We start from the raw sequence: 17,651 nt of genomic DNA, 5'->3' as shown, positions 1-17,651 counted from the left end.
TTTATAATAAGAGACAAGCCACTGGTATGGCCAAGAGAAAGGTGTGATTAATGAACAATTTAGTTTTACATTCAGGATCAGTATGAGTGAAATAACCTTGTTCCCAGGCAAAAAAAAAAAAAAAAAAAAAAAAAAAGTGGGAATTTTGGAAGAGTCCTTCCCTTCATGCTGCCACCTTAGGATTGTTCACAGCTGTTGAAAGTAACCTTTGATAAGTAAGATGAAAGTAATGATACAGTGGCTGATGAACAGGTACTCAAATCTTAAAACTTGTAGCAAAAAGACCAAATGAGCTCTCTAAGAAAACAAGAAATCATAAAATATTTTTTTTTTAGTGTAGGAAGCCTGAAGTAAAAAAATCAACTTGCACTTATACTATTGTGTAGGTATTGTATTGTTCAGATCTAGCAAAGCTTGGAGGCTTCTTTTGTTTCCTCGTTCTGCACTGACATTTCTTCAGGCATACTGCTATTACCCAAATACATCTCTCATTTCCACATACCTTGTAGTGGAAGAGGAATAATCCACAGAAGAGGCTGTACAGGTCAGCTGTGAGCAGGGAGAGGTTGACGGCAGTAGCACTGGTTTTCTTTATGACCACTGGCATAAAGCTGTAGAGGCCAAACATACAGGCACTAAAGCCAACATACAGCAAGCCTGCAGAAGGGAAACAAGAAGCAAAGTGACCTTTCAGCTTGCAGAAATGACTTTGCTGGGAGGAAGAAGGTTGTGCTTTTAGGAAAAGAAAGAATAATGCTTTTTCAAAGAAAAATTCAAATTAATAACATACACATATATGGAGAGTGAAAACCATACCAACATGGGTCATGAGGTCCCTTGGGATCAACAGCCAAGTTGTTTCACAGTGGTGTCTTATACTACCAGTGACTAGTCATGTCCCACATAGATTTGGACATAATGACACATTTGAACATATCAAATCTAGTCTCTGCAGAAGCTGAATGTCCTCAACACGAAGAGGGTTCAGCTGAGTTGGATGGAGCACACAGTATTTTTCTGGGAATGGACCCAAAATATGAATGCAAGATTATTTGCAGAGCAGTTAATGAGCAAATGGATGAATGGACATGAGGACAGTATTCAAGTGGCAGAGGTCCTAGCCCTATTTTGCCACCAAAACTGACAAATCGCTTCACAGGTTGGCACCTCTGTTCCTCTACTCCTTTTCGTCTGCCTTCCTTAATAAAACTCCTGTGAGCTGAAACTCTTTCCTGCTACATGTTTACAGCATGCCTCACACAAATTAGGTTGTTAGACTCTAATAGAATAAAAATACATTACAGTAAAAATCTAAATTAATTAAAAAACCTAAATAACTTACTGGGAAAGAATTCATTGCTTCAGTTATTACTTGATAAATCCCAAGACAAATTAATCAATATGAAGTTAAAAAACTGCAAACACTTTACTCATCTGCTATCATGCAAATGATATTTCTTAGGCTGCCGTATGCTACAGAATTCCCAGCTGATATGTGCATGAGCCTAAATTTAGACTCATGCCAGCTCTTCAGAACATGTTAATGACTAAAATTGTAGAAAATCTGATTGCCAAAGTCCTGAAAGGGATTAGAAAAGATAACAAAAAAGGCCATATAATGGCCATATATCTCTATTTGGATGCATTTATTTAAAAATTCTTTAAAAAGCTATCTAAAGGACAAAATTGGCTGTGACAGATTGAATCCTGTAGAAGCATATGAACTGAAGTGTACATTCAACTGAAACAAATGCAGCAGACACAAACTATCAGTGTCAATACATGGTATGGTATGATAATGAATTTGAATTTATATTCAGAATACGGACAAAACCTGCTTTTACCCATAGGGAGTAAATATATAAGGTGAGCACTGTATACTGGTAACAGAATTAAATTTTAGGCAGTGCTTGAAAGCTGCTTTATTTAAACTCTGCAACTCTTCCGTAGCAGGCAAATAATTGAGCCATATGGAGTGTAGTTTTGGTCAATGGGAAATTGTTTTGCATACAGAAGCATTAAGCCAGCTTTTCTTTCAGGCTTAAGAAGAACAGGTCAGGCACTAAAGCCATTCTGGATCAGAAGTCAGCATTGTCAAAGTACAGTTTGCAAATCACCAGCTGGTCCACCAAGCCTCTGGTTGTCTGGATTTAACACAGCTTTGCTGGTTTATGCACTCAACTTACAGTATAATTTTATGGTACTGCCTTGGTGTTCACATTATTTGACAGCCAGCTTCACAGCCAGCTTTTCCAAAGGGCATTTCAGTTCCAGTGGAAAATTGCTTAAACTATAGCTGTCCTAGCAGAGGTGAATATAAAGTGGCATTTCATTTACAGCTTAAAAATACATGTAATATCCACCAGCTGGGTGGCATTTAGTGATGACAATAAACAAGTGAAATTAACATCATATGATTTTCAGATATTGCTTCTTACAGGGCCAATTTTGAGACTGAAAATATGTTTTAAGTCAACAGCTTGAAGCCTCAGCCTCCTCAGGTAACTATGGAGTGTAAATAGCAGCCTTGGGAATCGCCCCTAGTGCTGCAGTCCCAGCAGACTCCAGAGCCTCTCTGGGCAACCTGCTCTGCTGCCTGCCTGTCCTCCATGTGAAGAATATTTTCATTTTATCCAGTCTGAATTTGTCATTTGAGCTCCTGTCTGTTGTCTCTCACGGTCGTGACATGCACCTCTGTGAAGACCTCGGTTCTGTCCTTTTGATGACCTCCTTGTAGGTAGCTTCTTATCCACAGGCCGAACGAGCCTCAGTCCCTCAGTAATTCTCCATTTCTCTTTACACTTGGTGTCTTCACACAGATGGGCAGGATCTGTCCCTAGGGACCACTCTAAAATAGCCCAGGTATGACCAAGACCAAAATGACTGGAGAACTTCTGGTCTTGTTCCTGAGTAAACTGGTTGAATGTTGCACGGTGCAATGATGCACAAATGTTGCCTTTGTGCTTTTTCTCTAAAAGCAAATGTTTAATTGGCATGAAATGGAATCAGTTATGATCTTCCATACTGCCTTGGAATGAAGACCACTAAGAAATATTCAACTCCCAGTAACAAAGGGCACTTCCTTGGAGCTACAAACAGGCTTTTCTCTTAAATAAAACTGATGTGAGTTTATTGTTACTATTTCATTTATTTCTATAAAACTTGTCATGGTCTCATGTGAAACCACTGAGTTAAAACTATAAAATCATCCTCCTTTCAGTCTAGTTGTCAGCATGTATTAATACTTAAACCTTCAAGGATTCAAACAGAGCTGCACTGATTCACACTAAGTGTGAAGATGATGATATATATCAGGGCAATTTCCAAAATTAACACCAGGAGGGCCACAGCCTGTTTTAAACATGATAGACATAACAGATTGGCTTTAGATCTTTATATTCAAAAATCATTTGCATCAGTTAAAAGATAGCTCATTTGATCTTAAAAGCACAATTATGGCAGATGGCAACAGGCCACCTTGAGTTATTTATTAGGTTGCCTGCTGTGACTTTATCACCACCGTTTGGAAGGCTGATGATTTAACTCTGCTGGACTGCAGGTTTGACTCTGTCACAGTGGATAACTACTCAGGACAAGGCTGTGAACTCCCTGACACAGATTTGACAATCACTTTTTGACAGTCTTGTATCACTGCCAATGCAATGGAAATACCAGGTGCAGTGAAGCCTGGGAAGAACTACAGAACTGTCGCCATTTAATCCATGTTCAACTAAACCACATTTCCAATTATTGTTCTAGCAAAACAAGTACATATCTATGATGCTTTTGCTAAGATGATCTCAGCCTTGTGAAGCATAAGGACCCTTCAGAATTAGTAATCAACTTTCAGGAACGTTTTGGAAGTAAGACCTTATTTTAATAGCACATTTCACTGACACTGAGTTTGAACAGAAATCTAATGGAAGTATATATGACATTTACATGGATAGTAGATTAATTCACTATGACCACTGATAGTTCCATCAGTACCAGATTAATTATGTCCCTAAGCTCCCTCTCATGAAATATAAACAAACACTGATGCAATTATGCTAATTATCTCAGAATAAAGAAGGCCGATACACTTTTAATATACAGTTGAGTGTGTTTCTCCATGGATACTTTAAAGTGATTTGTCACTTAGTTTTACAGCTCAACCATCAAGTTTTCAAGATTTTTAGGTGCAATTTTTTGTGAAAAATGTGCAGTATTTATCAAGGTTTAGGGTGATGAAAGGAAATTGAGAACTTAGTTTAAAGAAACCAACTGTATCCCCTCTCCTCAGGGATTCGCCACACAATCAGTTGTTTTTGCACACTTCTGAGTTGTCATTTTGATGTTCAGTCTGAAACTAGGTAAAGAGCTACTACTCTCAATGGATTTCCAAAGCTTGAACCCTCTGCAATAAATCAGCTCTATGCTACTGGTATTCCTTTATTTCTTCTATTGTCCTAAATAGTGAAAGTGATTACAGGGACTCCCCTAAATATTGATTTGCTTTTAAGACAAATAGTTCATTGGACTAATTAGAAGGGACTCATAAACTCAGCTTCCAAACTGAAATGGGAAAATGCAATCCCCTGCTTGGCAGAACACCATAACAGCTTCATTGGGCACAACGCTCCCAAAACTTGTCTAAAGGACACATCTGCTATATTCCACCAAGACCATTTGGAATGCAATTAAACACTTCCATACAGAAATGCTCCCCCTGGAAGTGAATTTATGAGGCTATAATATGCACTGCGAGTACTTTTTTAGGTTATTTTGTTAGGTTCCATTTTCTTTCTTTGGCTTTCATTGAAAAGGTTTGGCTCTTAATGACTGCTTCATTTATTGCCCCAGCGTTGCATTGAATCTTAGAACTGGAACCCCATTATTGTTTTACTTCATGGCTGTCTGAATGATTCTTTTACAGCATTCATATGCTTAACCTAATCGTGTAAGGAAGGCATAGAACAGCTATGGAGGACAGATAATTTAAGAACAGTTATGAGGCACGTAGCTCAACCTTTGGTAGTAACCAGTGAAAAGGTCACAAATACTGGCTCCTCTGAAACTCTGTGCCCTCCTCCCCAAACACCAGCTGTCTCCACACCTCCTTCATGTTCAATGAGGTAAAGTGTGTTCTTACCTATTTGCCAATCCCAGGGGACTTTCAACAGCTCTTTGTGTTCCATGATAGCACTAGAAGAGAAGAGAAAGTAAAATCTCATGGAAGAGAACAGAAGTTAAATTTCTTCCACTCATTCAATTCAAATGCTGGACAGAACAACATAAATAACCTCATAACAAAAAATCTCTGTAGGAACCAAATGCAATCAGGAGTTTGCTAATCTACTCTGGCATTATCCCTGTGCCTGTGTATTTGAAAGATCTTCAGGGCAGTAATCAGATGTGATAGCATGCAATTTCCCCTGGTTTATTTACAGCTCTATATAAACCTGCTCTACATGCCCATTCCCCTGAATGTTCAATCCTCTTGCACTTTTCTGAGTTAATATTCTGAAAGCTTTTGAATGTTAATTATTAATAATGTATCTATCTGAGTTATTCACACTTCAGACTAGCACTGCAGTGTAAAATAAATAGATATCACAGGCTGGTTTGGGAAGCATACTGTGATTTGTTACACACTGAGAGAAACCAAATAGTCACAGCAGTGAAAGTCAGGATAATAAGCAAAGGATGGGCAAACCTGCAAAAATCCACTCTAAGTATCTTGTAAATCTTGCACTATACATTAACATCAAAGTCACAGATCCATAAAATTCTAAGGTGGCAACAAGTCAGCTCTTCCCAATCCAGGCAAATATTATCTTGGAGATAAGATATCTCCCAAGCTAGGTCTTTGCTGCTACCTTCGAAAGCAGGTAACTGCTTTCCCTATCTGTGTGATTTCCAGATAAATCCTGCTGAGCACAACTCTACATGCTGGTCTGGACACCATTTAAAAAAATACAGAACACGGAATTGTACAGATTGAAAAACAAAGTACCTAGTAGAAAAGGTGGTATGTGGAAGACCAAGACTAATAGTAAAACTACAAGAGCTCAGCACCTTCCAGATAAATCTAGTCTAAAGAGTTGCATCTTGGAAATTTTAATTTGCTAGCTACTGATGTGAGGCAAATCTAATACTGTGTACAGAATAAAAAGAGTATATTCTCTGCCAAATAACTAAATTACAGGTGTCCTTGCATGCATAAGGTATATGTCTCTTTTATCAGTAATTCCTGAAGAATATAATGAAAACAAACTACAATGTCTCTTGGTCTGGAAAAAAAAAAAATTCACATAACTTAAACATATGAACATTGTATTCATATTATTGCTTAGCCAATATAAAATATGTATAAACCAATATGTTATGGCTTGTGATTCCTTATGATCTGTGAAACAAAGAGGGGTGAGAGAAACTTTGCCAGAAATGGCCATATAGTTATGCCAGAGGCACTGAAGAACTGGAATCACAATGATTTTGAAAGGTTGTGGTAGTTGGAGGAGATCCCTGATGACTGAAAAGAGACAAATGCAACATTCAGTTTAACACAGAACAAAAAGTATAGTCTGGCCAGCCTTATGCTAAGCTTTGGGAAGATTATGGAACACATCTACCCAGAAGCCATTTGCAGGAAGGGAAGAAGATGATGGGAACAGCCAGAACAGTGTTCTCAAGCAAACCTGCCCCTACTAGCTGCCTTCTATGATGAGGTGACTGGATCAGTAAATAGAGGAGAGAGAATGGATGAGAGGATGTGGTGTAACCCACTGTTACTTTAGCAAGGTTTCCAACATGATTTCCTTAAAGATCTTTTGACACTCAAGAGGTATGGACTATATGGGTAGACTATCTACAATGTTGTCTAAAGAAAAGGGTGAGCAGAAATCTCACAAAGTTCAAGAAGAACTCCTGCAGCTGGGGTGGAGTGCCACTGAAACAGTACAGGCTGGGAGGTGACTGGATAGGAAGCTGTTTTCCAGCAATAAACCTTAGAGTTATGGTGGACATCAACCTGAACACAAGTCAGCAATGTGCCCCTGGAGCAAAGGAGGGCAACAGCATCCTGAGCTGTATTAGTAAGTCTGGCCAGAAAGCTGAAGGATGCGATTTGTGAGACAGCAACTAGAGTACTGTACCAAATTGTGGGCTGTCCAGAAGACAAACAACAAATTGAAGGGAGTACAGTGGATCTCCATCACAATGGTCAGGTAGGTTGAGGACAGGATGTAAAAGGAGATACTGAAGCAGCAAGGTCTGCTTAGTGTGAAGAAGAGAAGGCTAAGCTGGAGGAAAGGAGGACACAACAATACATTTTCCATCTTAACTATGAGATGGGTAGTTACAGACAAGATAGTCATACTCTTCTTGGAGGTGCACAACAAAAGGATGAATGACAATGGGCACAAGTTGCAATGTGGAAAACTGATCAAATATCAAGGGAAAAAAATGTCAAACACTACAACAGGTTACTCAGCATGAATGGCAGCTCCATTCTTGGAGATATACAGAAATCAACTGAACAAGTTCCTAAGCAACCTGCTGTAACTTTGAAGCTAGCTTTGAGTAGGAGCTTGAACTAGATGACCTTCAGGGGGCCATTAGAAAATAGGCCATGTTATGATTATGTGATTCCATCAGATAACCTTATCTCCATTTGCTGGGTAATTGTGACATCCCCAGCTCTTGTAAACTAATCTGTTATTCTTCCTCCCTGCTTTAATTATATTTAACATACTAAACTTCTCTTTTCACTATGTCTGGGTAATCAGACAACTCATTAACTCACTGTTTCCCCTGACACCTTAGCTCTTCCTCCTTTGCTGCACAACAGGCATTATGTGTGTTTATTTTATGTCACAGTCTAAGACTCCCTCAGTTTAGAGGATCTATATTGCACCAAAGTGGCCAGTAGTTTTTCAAAGAAAGAGCCTGCAAATTTAACATGAGGAACTGGCTTCTCTTTGAAGTGTTATATTTAGTTAGATTAGATCTCTGTGAACACATAACTGTGACTTCTGCTATTCATTACAGGTAAAGGTAAGAAAAAGGCACAGGTATGAACTAAGTGTGGTTGAGTCTCCAGAAGGTGCCCAAAAAGCACCATCAGCAAAAATCTGCAGAGGCTCGTGGAGAAAAACCTGTTGGAGTGAACTTTTGGGCCAAAGGTTGAATAGAAAAACACTATGGCTTTCAGCAAAGAACTGGTTTCTTATTGTTTCCCTCTAGTTGTGTCTTTATACAAAGATGCCTTATCCCAAAACCAGATTCTCATCAGCAGAACAGTTCACAGACCCTGAATTGTGACTAACTGCTTGGGTCAAGAGGGAGTAATGGCACTACAACTGAACTTTGGAATACGAGACATTTACATGACAGGTTACACACACAGAGCAAGACAAGGGCACTTGTAGTATCTACTTAATCACAAACATAAAAAAATGCTTTACCCCAAGATACTAGGCACATTTACATGCTCTTAGATTCCATATTTTTAAAAGGGAACTTACTGTATGGCAGCTAGTTAATACAAATAATTTTAAAACACTTGTCCAGATCCCAAATAAATATATTACACTTTCTAGCTAAAAAAAAAAAAAAAGAACTATTGAAGTAGGAATTGATGGACTGTGATTTTTTGATCAGTTGCTGTTCTTAGAAACAGAGTAGATTAGATCTGTAGGCAACCAACTTGTTTTGGACAATAATCAAAAGTCATTCTGTGTTACAAGCACCAGTGGCAGACCTACACAAAATGCAGCAATCTTGCAGAACTACTTTTACATCAGTCAGTGTACTGCAACATTGGAAGCCACCTTCCTACTATTAGGCTTGAAGTTGAAATGCTCATTAGAAACATGTGACTACAGACCAGACTCTGTTGATCCTGAAATCCATGCAACAATCTCCTATGTGCTAAATATTTTTGAAGTGAAAAGGCCATTTTCTTAAAGGCTTTTTCATTATTTCTGTCATATCATAATGTAGATACACAGAACAAGTGAACCCATAAAATACCTTCTGACTGGATGTGTTTTCTACCTCTTTAGAAATCAAAGTGACTTTTTAAAAGTATAAAACAGAACCAGAAGAAGCTGTAGATTGCGTTATTCATAGTTCAGACCAAGACATGAAGTATCCACTTGTCTTCCAGCAGCAAGATGGTGGGACATGTCTTCTCCCTCTTCATGTGACTACTCAAGGACACTGGTCCTCGAATTAGAGTAGTTGGGTAAAAATTTGTGTTATTATTCAAATCTCCAATTTGAAATATGAAAACCAATGCAAATTCCAAGATTAGAGGACACCTGCTCTCCACAGGAAAGGGCTAATTTTGACAAAGTGGTTAGTGCATATGAATGGAGGCCACAGCTGCATTTATTTGAGCCTTAGTGAGCTCAAACCTGCCCACTTACAGCTGAATTCCACTGAAGAAGGAGCCAAAGAGTCCGATCATGCCCAGGAATTCCACTCGACTCAGATTTCGGACGATGTACTCCTCACAGACATTCGAGATGCCGTATAGTGTTGCTCCACCAAGTACTAAGAGGTCCCCTATCAGTTTATTTTCACCTAGGGAAAAATGGAAAAAAAAATCAGAATGCCTCAGAATAACCATCTCTTGTCCAAATCCATTGCATGTTCTTCCCTACAGATTTCACTACTTAGCCCTTATCTGGGTTAATAAAATGAATGCAAATGTTCTGTCATTTTAACAGTTTTTATTCAATACACCAGCCAAGTCTAGCAGAGACAAAGGGAGAGAATATTCTTTGCTGTAGAAATGAGAAGCCAAAAAAATTCTGAAAAACTTGCAGAAAAAGTATAGAATCCAAGTGACACTCTTCAGAGACCTATCCTTTTTCCTTTATTATTACTACCTTTTTTTTCCCTTTGCAGGGAGGATGTGACTCAGCTCTGTAGAGCAGTATGAATCTCATCTTGAAATTTAACCAGTCTAAAACATGTTCAGTACTTAGATCTGAGGACAACTAAAAAATTCTGTGTACCTGTGAAATGAGTGAAGAAATCATTACAACCTAATACTGACCTCATTCTCACATGGAGTTGTTTGACAAGAAAGGGATGAGGAAGGATGGGGTGTAGACAGGGTGATGATGATGACAGATTTTTAAACGAGGTTCAATTAACATAGCAGTACCTAATGCATGCAAAGAACAAGATGTATTTTCAATACCTGCAGGTATACAGAATTACTAAAACATTTTGTTATCAAAGACTGCTTGAAATCTTTTTAAGTCTTGGAAGATTTTATTATTGGGTGTTAGGGAGAGCTGCAGTGACATTTGATCAAGATCAAGTTCCAGCTTGAAAACTGAGTCCCTAGCTCTGCAAACTGGTGCATGCAATTCCCTCTGCACATATGGCTTGTTAAATTATTTCTACAAGAGCTACAGCTTCACAAAGCTGTCAGATATTGCTGCAGAACCATATTCTGAAAGGCTGGATATAATGGATTTTACTTTGAAAAGTTTCAGCAGAAATGCTGAAGTACTGAAATGTATTTTTTTAAAAAAGAAACCTCGTTTTCTTAAAATACCGTGGTTTATTTTTTATGTCCCTGCCTTTTAAAGTTTTACTTCAATTGATTTGTAAAATATACACTGCAGTAAATAAAAAATGGAAACCAAATATTCTGATTGGTTCAAAATTATCTTTTCAATGTTTTCCTTTCAGGAGTTCTTTTACGCCTTCAGTTATCATTCCAAACTGTAGTGCTGAAACTTCTACCGAGAAGAAATTTATGATAATAAAAACAGTCATAAGAGGACAGCCCAAGGGTTCATTAATCCTGTCTCGAACACTGCCTATAAGCACTAGAAAAAGTATATTTTGTTTAAGGACAATAGGAATGGAGTGAAGTGTAAAATATTCCCAGTAATACTCTCTTAGATTCCAGCATTTTTCATCTCAGATGAGATCTTGCTTCTGTGTATTTAGCAAACATTACTAGATTTGTTTTTGACATACTCATCCAGCCTTTCACTGAATTTCTGTTTCCAATGTTCCTTGACTGGCAATATGCTTATATTTATCTTTTTATGATTTGGTTGTTTTGTTGGTTTTATTTGGTTTTTTGGTTTTGGTTTTTTTCTTAGTTTAGTCTTCTCTTAAAATCAGTAATGGAAGATGTTCTTAATTTAAAATAACCATCAGCGCTTTACAAAATTTCTTGATACTCCTGATGCATTTCATATTTCACAGTGGCTCCATTGATTCCTCACTGAGCTCACTTATTTGGTATTTATTGCAGCTACCCACTGACACTTCAAGGAAGTATTGCTGAAAAAGCTTTTGACCTTACAGCTTCTGCTGGGACAAAAATATCATCCTTTTGCATCTATGAAACAAAAGCAGCTCAGAGGCTGAGCATTTTCACACAGATGGGATGGCCTCAAGCATTGCACCCTGATAGCTCTTCCCAAAGAGCTCTCATGCTGAGTGTGAGCCTCAGCCTTCAGGGCTTTCCCAGAAGAGGGAGCCAAGATCTGTTCAGAGCACCAGACTGACACTGGAACCTCCTCAGGTACTCAGCAGCACAGGGTGGCTGAGGAGAGCATAAACAAATAGGGAAGTACAGAGGGACTTTTATCAGCCAGTTCTCTGTAGATTAGGCATTTTCTGAGATAGAAGCTGCATTAGACCATCAAATTTAATAAAGCTTGAGGGATTCTTCATCAGTTTGTAAAATCTGTATATTTTTGGCCTACTATTAAGAAGTACTTCATGCTTTTAACTTTTACACTGGATGCCTCAAAGTCGTATTAGTCATCCATAATTCTCTGAGAAATATTTTAAATCACTCTGTATTGACCGTTTCCGTATCACTGAAGACTTCATATACCTTTACAGGATCTGTCACTTTCTTGCCTTTTCTGAGAGCTGGAAAGTCCCAGTCTGTCTAGTCTCTTCATCTGAACCCATTTTATGCCCTAAAGCTTTCTCACCTTTCTCCATAGCTTATACATGCTTGTTTTCTGATGACTTCCTTTTGAGATGTAGAGACTAGAACAATACATGGCACCCAAAGAGTTAGTGCATTAAAACTTGACATACTGGTGTAAAATGTTGTAAAATATGTTTTTGCTTTCTTTCTTAGCAAATACTATTCTGGTTGTCAAATGCCTTATCTTTGCTTCCTCGAGAGGCTGAGACTTTGGAACTTTTCCCCCAAGACTGACATATCCCTATAGACTTATTTTCATGGATGTAATATCCACATGCATCTACTGGTTTCATTGCTAAGGAAACTAACTAGAGGCATTCTAAAGACTTTTAGGATAATAAAGTTGTATTTGACCAATTTAACGGTGTAGGTCATTCTTCAGAAGACACATAAGGCATAGGCTGGCAAAACAAGCTTTACATTAATGATTGTTGCCATATTTAATATTCTGTGGAGAGGTCATACGGTCGAGAGTGGAGTTAGTGTTTTGGGAACTAGTTACAGCATTCTAGTGTAACACAAATCTTTTAAATGTGAATTGTGTTCTGACATGATTTCTTTTCACACTCCCAACAGGCCTTTTTGTCACATTTTTGTCCTAGCTCCTGCCATTAAGAGGTATTTCTCTTTGCTTTTGATTTTTAGGTATCATGATGAACATGATACCTAAAAATCACTCTCTATGTGTCCCATTTTAAGTTGAAGACTGATATATGTATTAGCAGGATTGATATGACTGGCTTTCAGAGACGGTTGTAAGTTAAAGCTATGAAATGCTTTGAAAAACCTGGATGAAACACTTAGACCTGTGTGGCTTACGCCCCTGTGTAGGGCAGGAGCAGAAGTATGAAAGTAACTCATGGATATTAGTTCAGAATAATGTTATTTTCAGGTATACTTGGCAAGTAAGATGATAGAGCTATAAATACCTAATACTAACTGTTTTCCCATTGAGTAATGTGTAAAATATCAGTAATTATACAATTGAGAATGAAAAGTATGTGTGCACATTATACTCAATTCCTGCAGATAGTTTGGAAAATACCTATTAATCTCTCAGTGATACATTTTAAATTCATGTTCCCTTACTGTAAGAGTTGGCAGGCTAAATTGCCTTATGCTGTGGGTACCTAGCAGAGCCTTATGGCTCTTCTAACACAGTAAGCAGTGTGAACAACAGGGACACGCAGGTATCAATAGTTCTTGTCCCCTAAAATATACAATAAACAGACATTTACTGAGGATTAACAAAGTATCATTGTCTTTGGTGTCTTCCTTACTTTAGTTTGTCCAGTCCTAGGAAACATCCTATAAGTGGCATACAACCCCTTAATGAAGAGTTTCAATAATTTTGTTCTTTTTTTCCTGCCACTAATTCTTTTTATTTGTACATTTTAATGTGTAGTTTTAGCCTTTCAAAGAAAGTAAACTAGATGATCTATTTTACTCTGTTAAAGACAGCATCATTAATAACATCATTATGCCACTAAAACAAGTAAAAAAGCTGCATAGCAGTAAGCATGGACACAGTTTTTCATGTGTAGGTCCAAATTAAAATGCAATAATGCACATTAACAGATTTTTCTGGACAAATTTACTTAACAGCTATACCCATGCTTTAATAATGAACATGGCAAATAACATCTAATTACTGCAGTTGGATGGCAGTGTTGATGTTCCTCAATCTGTTCCTTGTCCTCCTCCACTGCCCCACAGGCCCTTGCTGATCCACAGCTCACCCGTTCAAGCATGTCACTCTCTAGACTGCTGGGACACAGGATATTTCTTCTGGAATCCTGGTTTGAAAGCTCAATCCCTCTGAAATCAGCCATTCCCAATACAGCTTTGGCATCTGATTACATAGTACAGAGTATATTCTTTATTTTTTAGCTGGGGCAAGGCTACTTCTGGAGGAGACCAGTAACTAAAATCTCCTTTCAGGATTAAGGACAGAGATAAAAGGATGCAGTCAGATATACTGAGCAATGTCACAAACTCCATCGTTTTATTTAGTAGCATTCTGGCAAATGCAGTTTTTACAGCACTTGCATTTGTATTCAGAAAGCTGAGTCAAGAATTTTAAATCCCAGTGTATTATGCTCTGCTCACAATTCAGTGCTTTTAATTAAGAATGAAAACTGTGCCTAATTGACAATCTTTGAAAAGAATTTCCAGCCTTCCCACATCATTTGGCTTGGCAGTAGAGAAATCAATGTGACAGGGTAAGTAGATCGAAGAAATCTAACTCTGTCTAGTCTGCATTGATAGATACACACACATTATTCATATGATGCCACACATAAAAAAATAACTTTTTACACACAAAGAGACTCTTCTCAAAAACATTACAGTCAAGTCCCAAAGCTTTAGTACAAGTCTGCGTGCAAAACCCAACTTGTAGTATATAGGTTTGCTGTCCTTCAGCACCTACCAAGTGACCCCACTTCTGTAGAAAAACAAAGTTGAGAAGCAGGAGCACACAGTGCTCAGGATGGGAAAGGACTCAGAAATGTAGCCAATTTGGAAAGGAAGCATTTGAGGTTTGCCGTCCAACAGCTAAGCCAAAAGAGAACGAAAACTACAAATATTTAGCTTGTCCCCCCCGGCTTGCAGAGGGTGACCTGTGTTGCAAGACACAGGGCCCAAGAAGCCCGTTTGCAGCACTGCTGACTTGCAAGTGTTGCCCTTCTGAAAGAGAGACAACTCTGAATGGTGCAGTGCTTTGGATCCATGAAGGGACAGAGTTTCTTGCCAAATTTCCCCCCTTTCTTGGCCCCAGTGAGACACACACTGGTCAACGGCTTCTCTGAACAGAACTTGGCCATACAACCCATTCATCCTTACTTACCTGCTCCTTGCTGCCTCCCAACGAGGACATCTGCTCCTGCCATGCAGCCCATGCCCAGAATGCAGACCACAATCCCAATGAAATGTACTGCCTTGTATCGTACCAGTAAGAAGAACCAGGAGAGGAGTATCACCACTGGGATGACAAAACAGTCAAGGAGCTGTCAAAAAAGAGAAGAAAAATCAAGAACACATCAACCTGCAAACACTTTGCCTTAAAGCACTAGGACAGATTCCAGCAGAAGGAAACAGGGTTAATTAAGCTTGTTATAGCACTTTCTACCAAGAGAAAGTGTACTCAAGTGGCTCTTCATACATCAGACACGAGACTGTCCATGACAATTCCACAAATTCAGGAGAGCTGTAGTGCTACGATAACACTCAAATGCACTGCTCTTGGACTCAGATGCATATTTCAAAGCCATGGGAAGAAAACCCGGGCCAAAAGAGAGTCACACCACTCCATCTGGTCTTCACTTTGGCAATTAATAGACAAGGACTGAAGATAGTTTTCCTACAGTCTAGACATATGCTTTAATTCAGTCATTTCAGGTTGAGATATTAGGAATGTTCATAACACAAAAGTTGGCCAGATTAATGAAATCTGTCTATATAAATCAGGGGTTTTCTGCATGCAGAATGCTTATGAAAAATCTGGCCCCTGTGGTGACTATCTATGAAAATAGAGTCCCATATGCCCTTGAAGGAAAAAAATATCCCAAAAACCCCATCTTGTGTGCAGCGCAAGAAACTCAGTCTTGTCACTATACCCTTGGAAAGAGCTTTCTCAGAGAAATGTTAGAAAACACAATTTTGTATTGTTTGTTTTTTTGCAGAGACATCAAGCAATAGGCCCAGAGAAGATGTGATAAAAAAAGAAATGCACCAAATGTTTGTGAGAGGGCTTTCAGATTTTCAAATTGAAATTTATTTTAGAAACTAAAATAACTGCATGTCAGCAGGAAACAAAAATCCTGTGTAAGAAACACCCAAAGAAACTTGACTTTAATCCCACTTGCTAAAAGGATACAGGTAATGAAGAGTTGCAATCCTGTGGACTAATGATGGGATTTAACAAATTGTGCAGGATACACTACTGTTCAATGCCAATTGATACAGCATGCACCAAAGCTATATGACATGCATCTTCTTCCTAATGAAAATGTCTGGAACAACCAAAGAAGGAGAACCATGAACTGCATCTATCCACAGTTCTGGAAAACCCTCTAAATATTGTTACCTTTATTTTAGAGGATGCTATTTGATTTTTTCATCCTTTGAATCCATCACGTTACTTACTTTCTCAGTGTGATTTAGCACTAAGGACACTGTTATCAAATAAAGATCAAACCCCTTTCAACTTTGTACATCCATGTGTTATTTGAAGAAAATTTCTTGATTACTCTGAGAATTCTACTGCTTAGAAAACTATTTTTTGCATGTGAGATACATACATAGTAAACATTATATTTGTGGCATCAGCAAAAATACAAAAAACAATTTTTGGTCTGAGAATAATTTCCCTGAAACTTCCTTTGTAAAGCAGGAATGTGCAATGAAAACCCATCCATTTCAAAGATTTCTCAGACAGTGAGAGGCAAAAGGCTTCAGAGGAAAACCAGTTTATCAGTGGGACCATGCTTTTCTTGGCAGGCTTAAACAGTCCCAAAGAGCTGCAGAACAGATGAGGGAAATCACAAATGGAAACGGTCGATGCTAAAAGCAGGTTCTGCATTCGAAGTAAGAGCTAATCATCTAGAACTCATGGTCAGGCCTCTTTAGAGTGAAAACTTTCTGCAGCAGCCCTTGAAACACTATCCTTCACAGACAGAACACAGGAAAGGAAAGAACAGGAACAAGCTTCTTGGCCTGCACAGGGCCTCTGCTCTGCCCCTGCGGAGCCCGTAGCACACCCAGCTCACACGCGGCAGCTGGGCTGGGCAGAGACACGCACACGTAACACACCACATCCATGGGAACAACCCCAGGAGCCAGCCAGCAGCTCTGGGAGCTGCCATCTCCTCGGGCAGGGATGGCTGGACACATTAAATCCTGGTCATCTGAGGGAAGGGCACCCTTCGGTGTAACCTATGGGATGTGGGCATGTCTCAGCAGCTCCTGTCTCACTCCACACTCATTCATCATGCCTGCACTTGCTGGATGTCTGTCTTTCAGCTGCACTGGCACACACACAGCACTCATCTTCTCTGCTGAAGGGGGAACCAAAGAGGCAGGCACTTCTCACCCTGCCCACAGCTATCCCTGAGAGTTTGAATGTCTCTGTCACATTCCCTCCCAGGGCAGCATTGAGCAGGTTAATTTAACTTAACGTTTTCTGACCTTACCAAAGTTTTCCATCGCATAATGTGTGGCTACAAAGATGGAGGCTCTTTCTTTACCAGAAATCACATGGAGAATCATAGAATCATAAAATTTTAGAAGGATTTGGATTGGAAGGGGCCTTGATGATGACCTAGTTCCAAGTCTCCTGCCATGGGCAGAAACAGCTTCCACTAGACTGGGTTGTTCAAAGCTCCATCCAATCTGGCCTGGAACACTTCCAGGGATGAAGCATCCACAGCTTCTCTGGGCAACTTGTTCCAGTGCCTTGCCATCCTCACAGGGAAGAATTTCTTCCCACTGTCTAATCTATTCCTGCACTCCTTCAGTTTAAAGCCCTTACCCCTTGTCCTGTCACTACATGCCCTTATGAAAAGTCCCTCCCCAGCTCTCCTGCAGTCTTTAGAAACTGAAATGATGCTACAAGGTCACCCCAGAGTTTTCTCTCCTCCACTCTGAGAAATCCCAATTTTTTCAGCCTTTCTTCAGAGGAGAG

The 17,651-nt window shown here is 39.1% G+C and overlaps 1 protein-coding gene across 1 annotated transcript in view; it reads right to left on the bottom strand.

Moving 5' to 3' along the window:
* The window catches only part of SLC35F1 (solute carrier family 35 member F1), a 236,365-nt gene that overhangs the window by 21,195 nt on the left and 197,519 nt on the right, over window positions 1–17,651 (bottom strand). Inside the window, exons 4-7 of the mRNA XM_058836760.1 lie at window positions 14,817–14,976; window positions 9,417–9,573; window positions 5,135–5,187; window positions 503–657 (exon numbers count right to left, since the gene is read on the bottom strand). Of these exons, the coding sequence (XP_058692743.1) occupies window positions 503–657; window positions 5,135–5,187; window positions 9,417–9,573; window positions 14,817–14,976 (525 nt within the window). The remainder of the gene's footprint in view (window positions 1–502; window positions 658–5,134; window positions 5,188–9,416; window positions 9,574–14,816; window positions 14,977–17,651) is intronic.

This window comes from Poecile atricapillus, chromosome 3 (genome assembly GCF_030490865.1).
Source record: "Poecile atricapillus isolate bPoeAtr1 chromosome 3, bPoeAtr1.hap1, whole genome shotgun sequence".
NCBI lineage: Eukaryota > Metazoa > Chordata > Aves > Passeriformes > Paridae > Poecile > Poecile atricapillus.
Note: the sequence above shows the minus strand (reverse complement) of the source record. Positions and strands in the feature narration are given on the sequence as shown.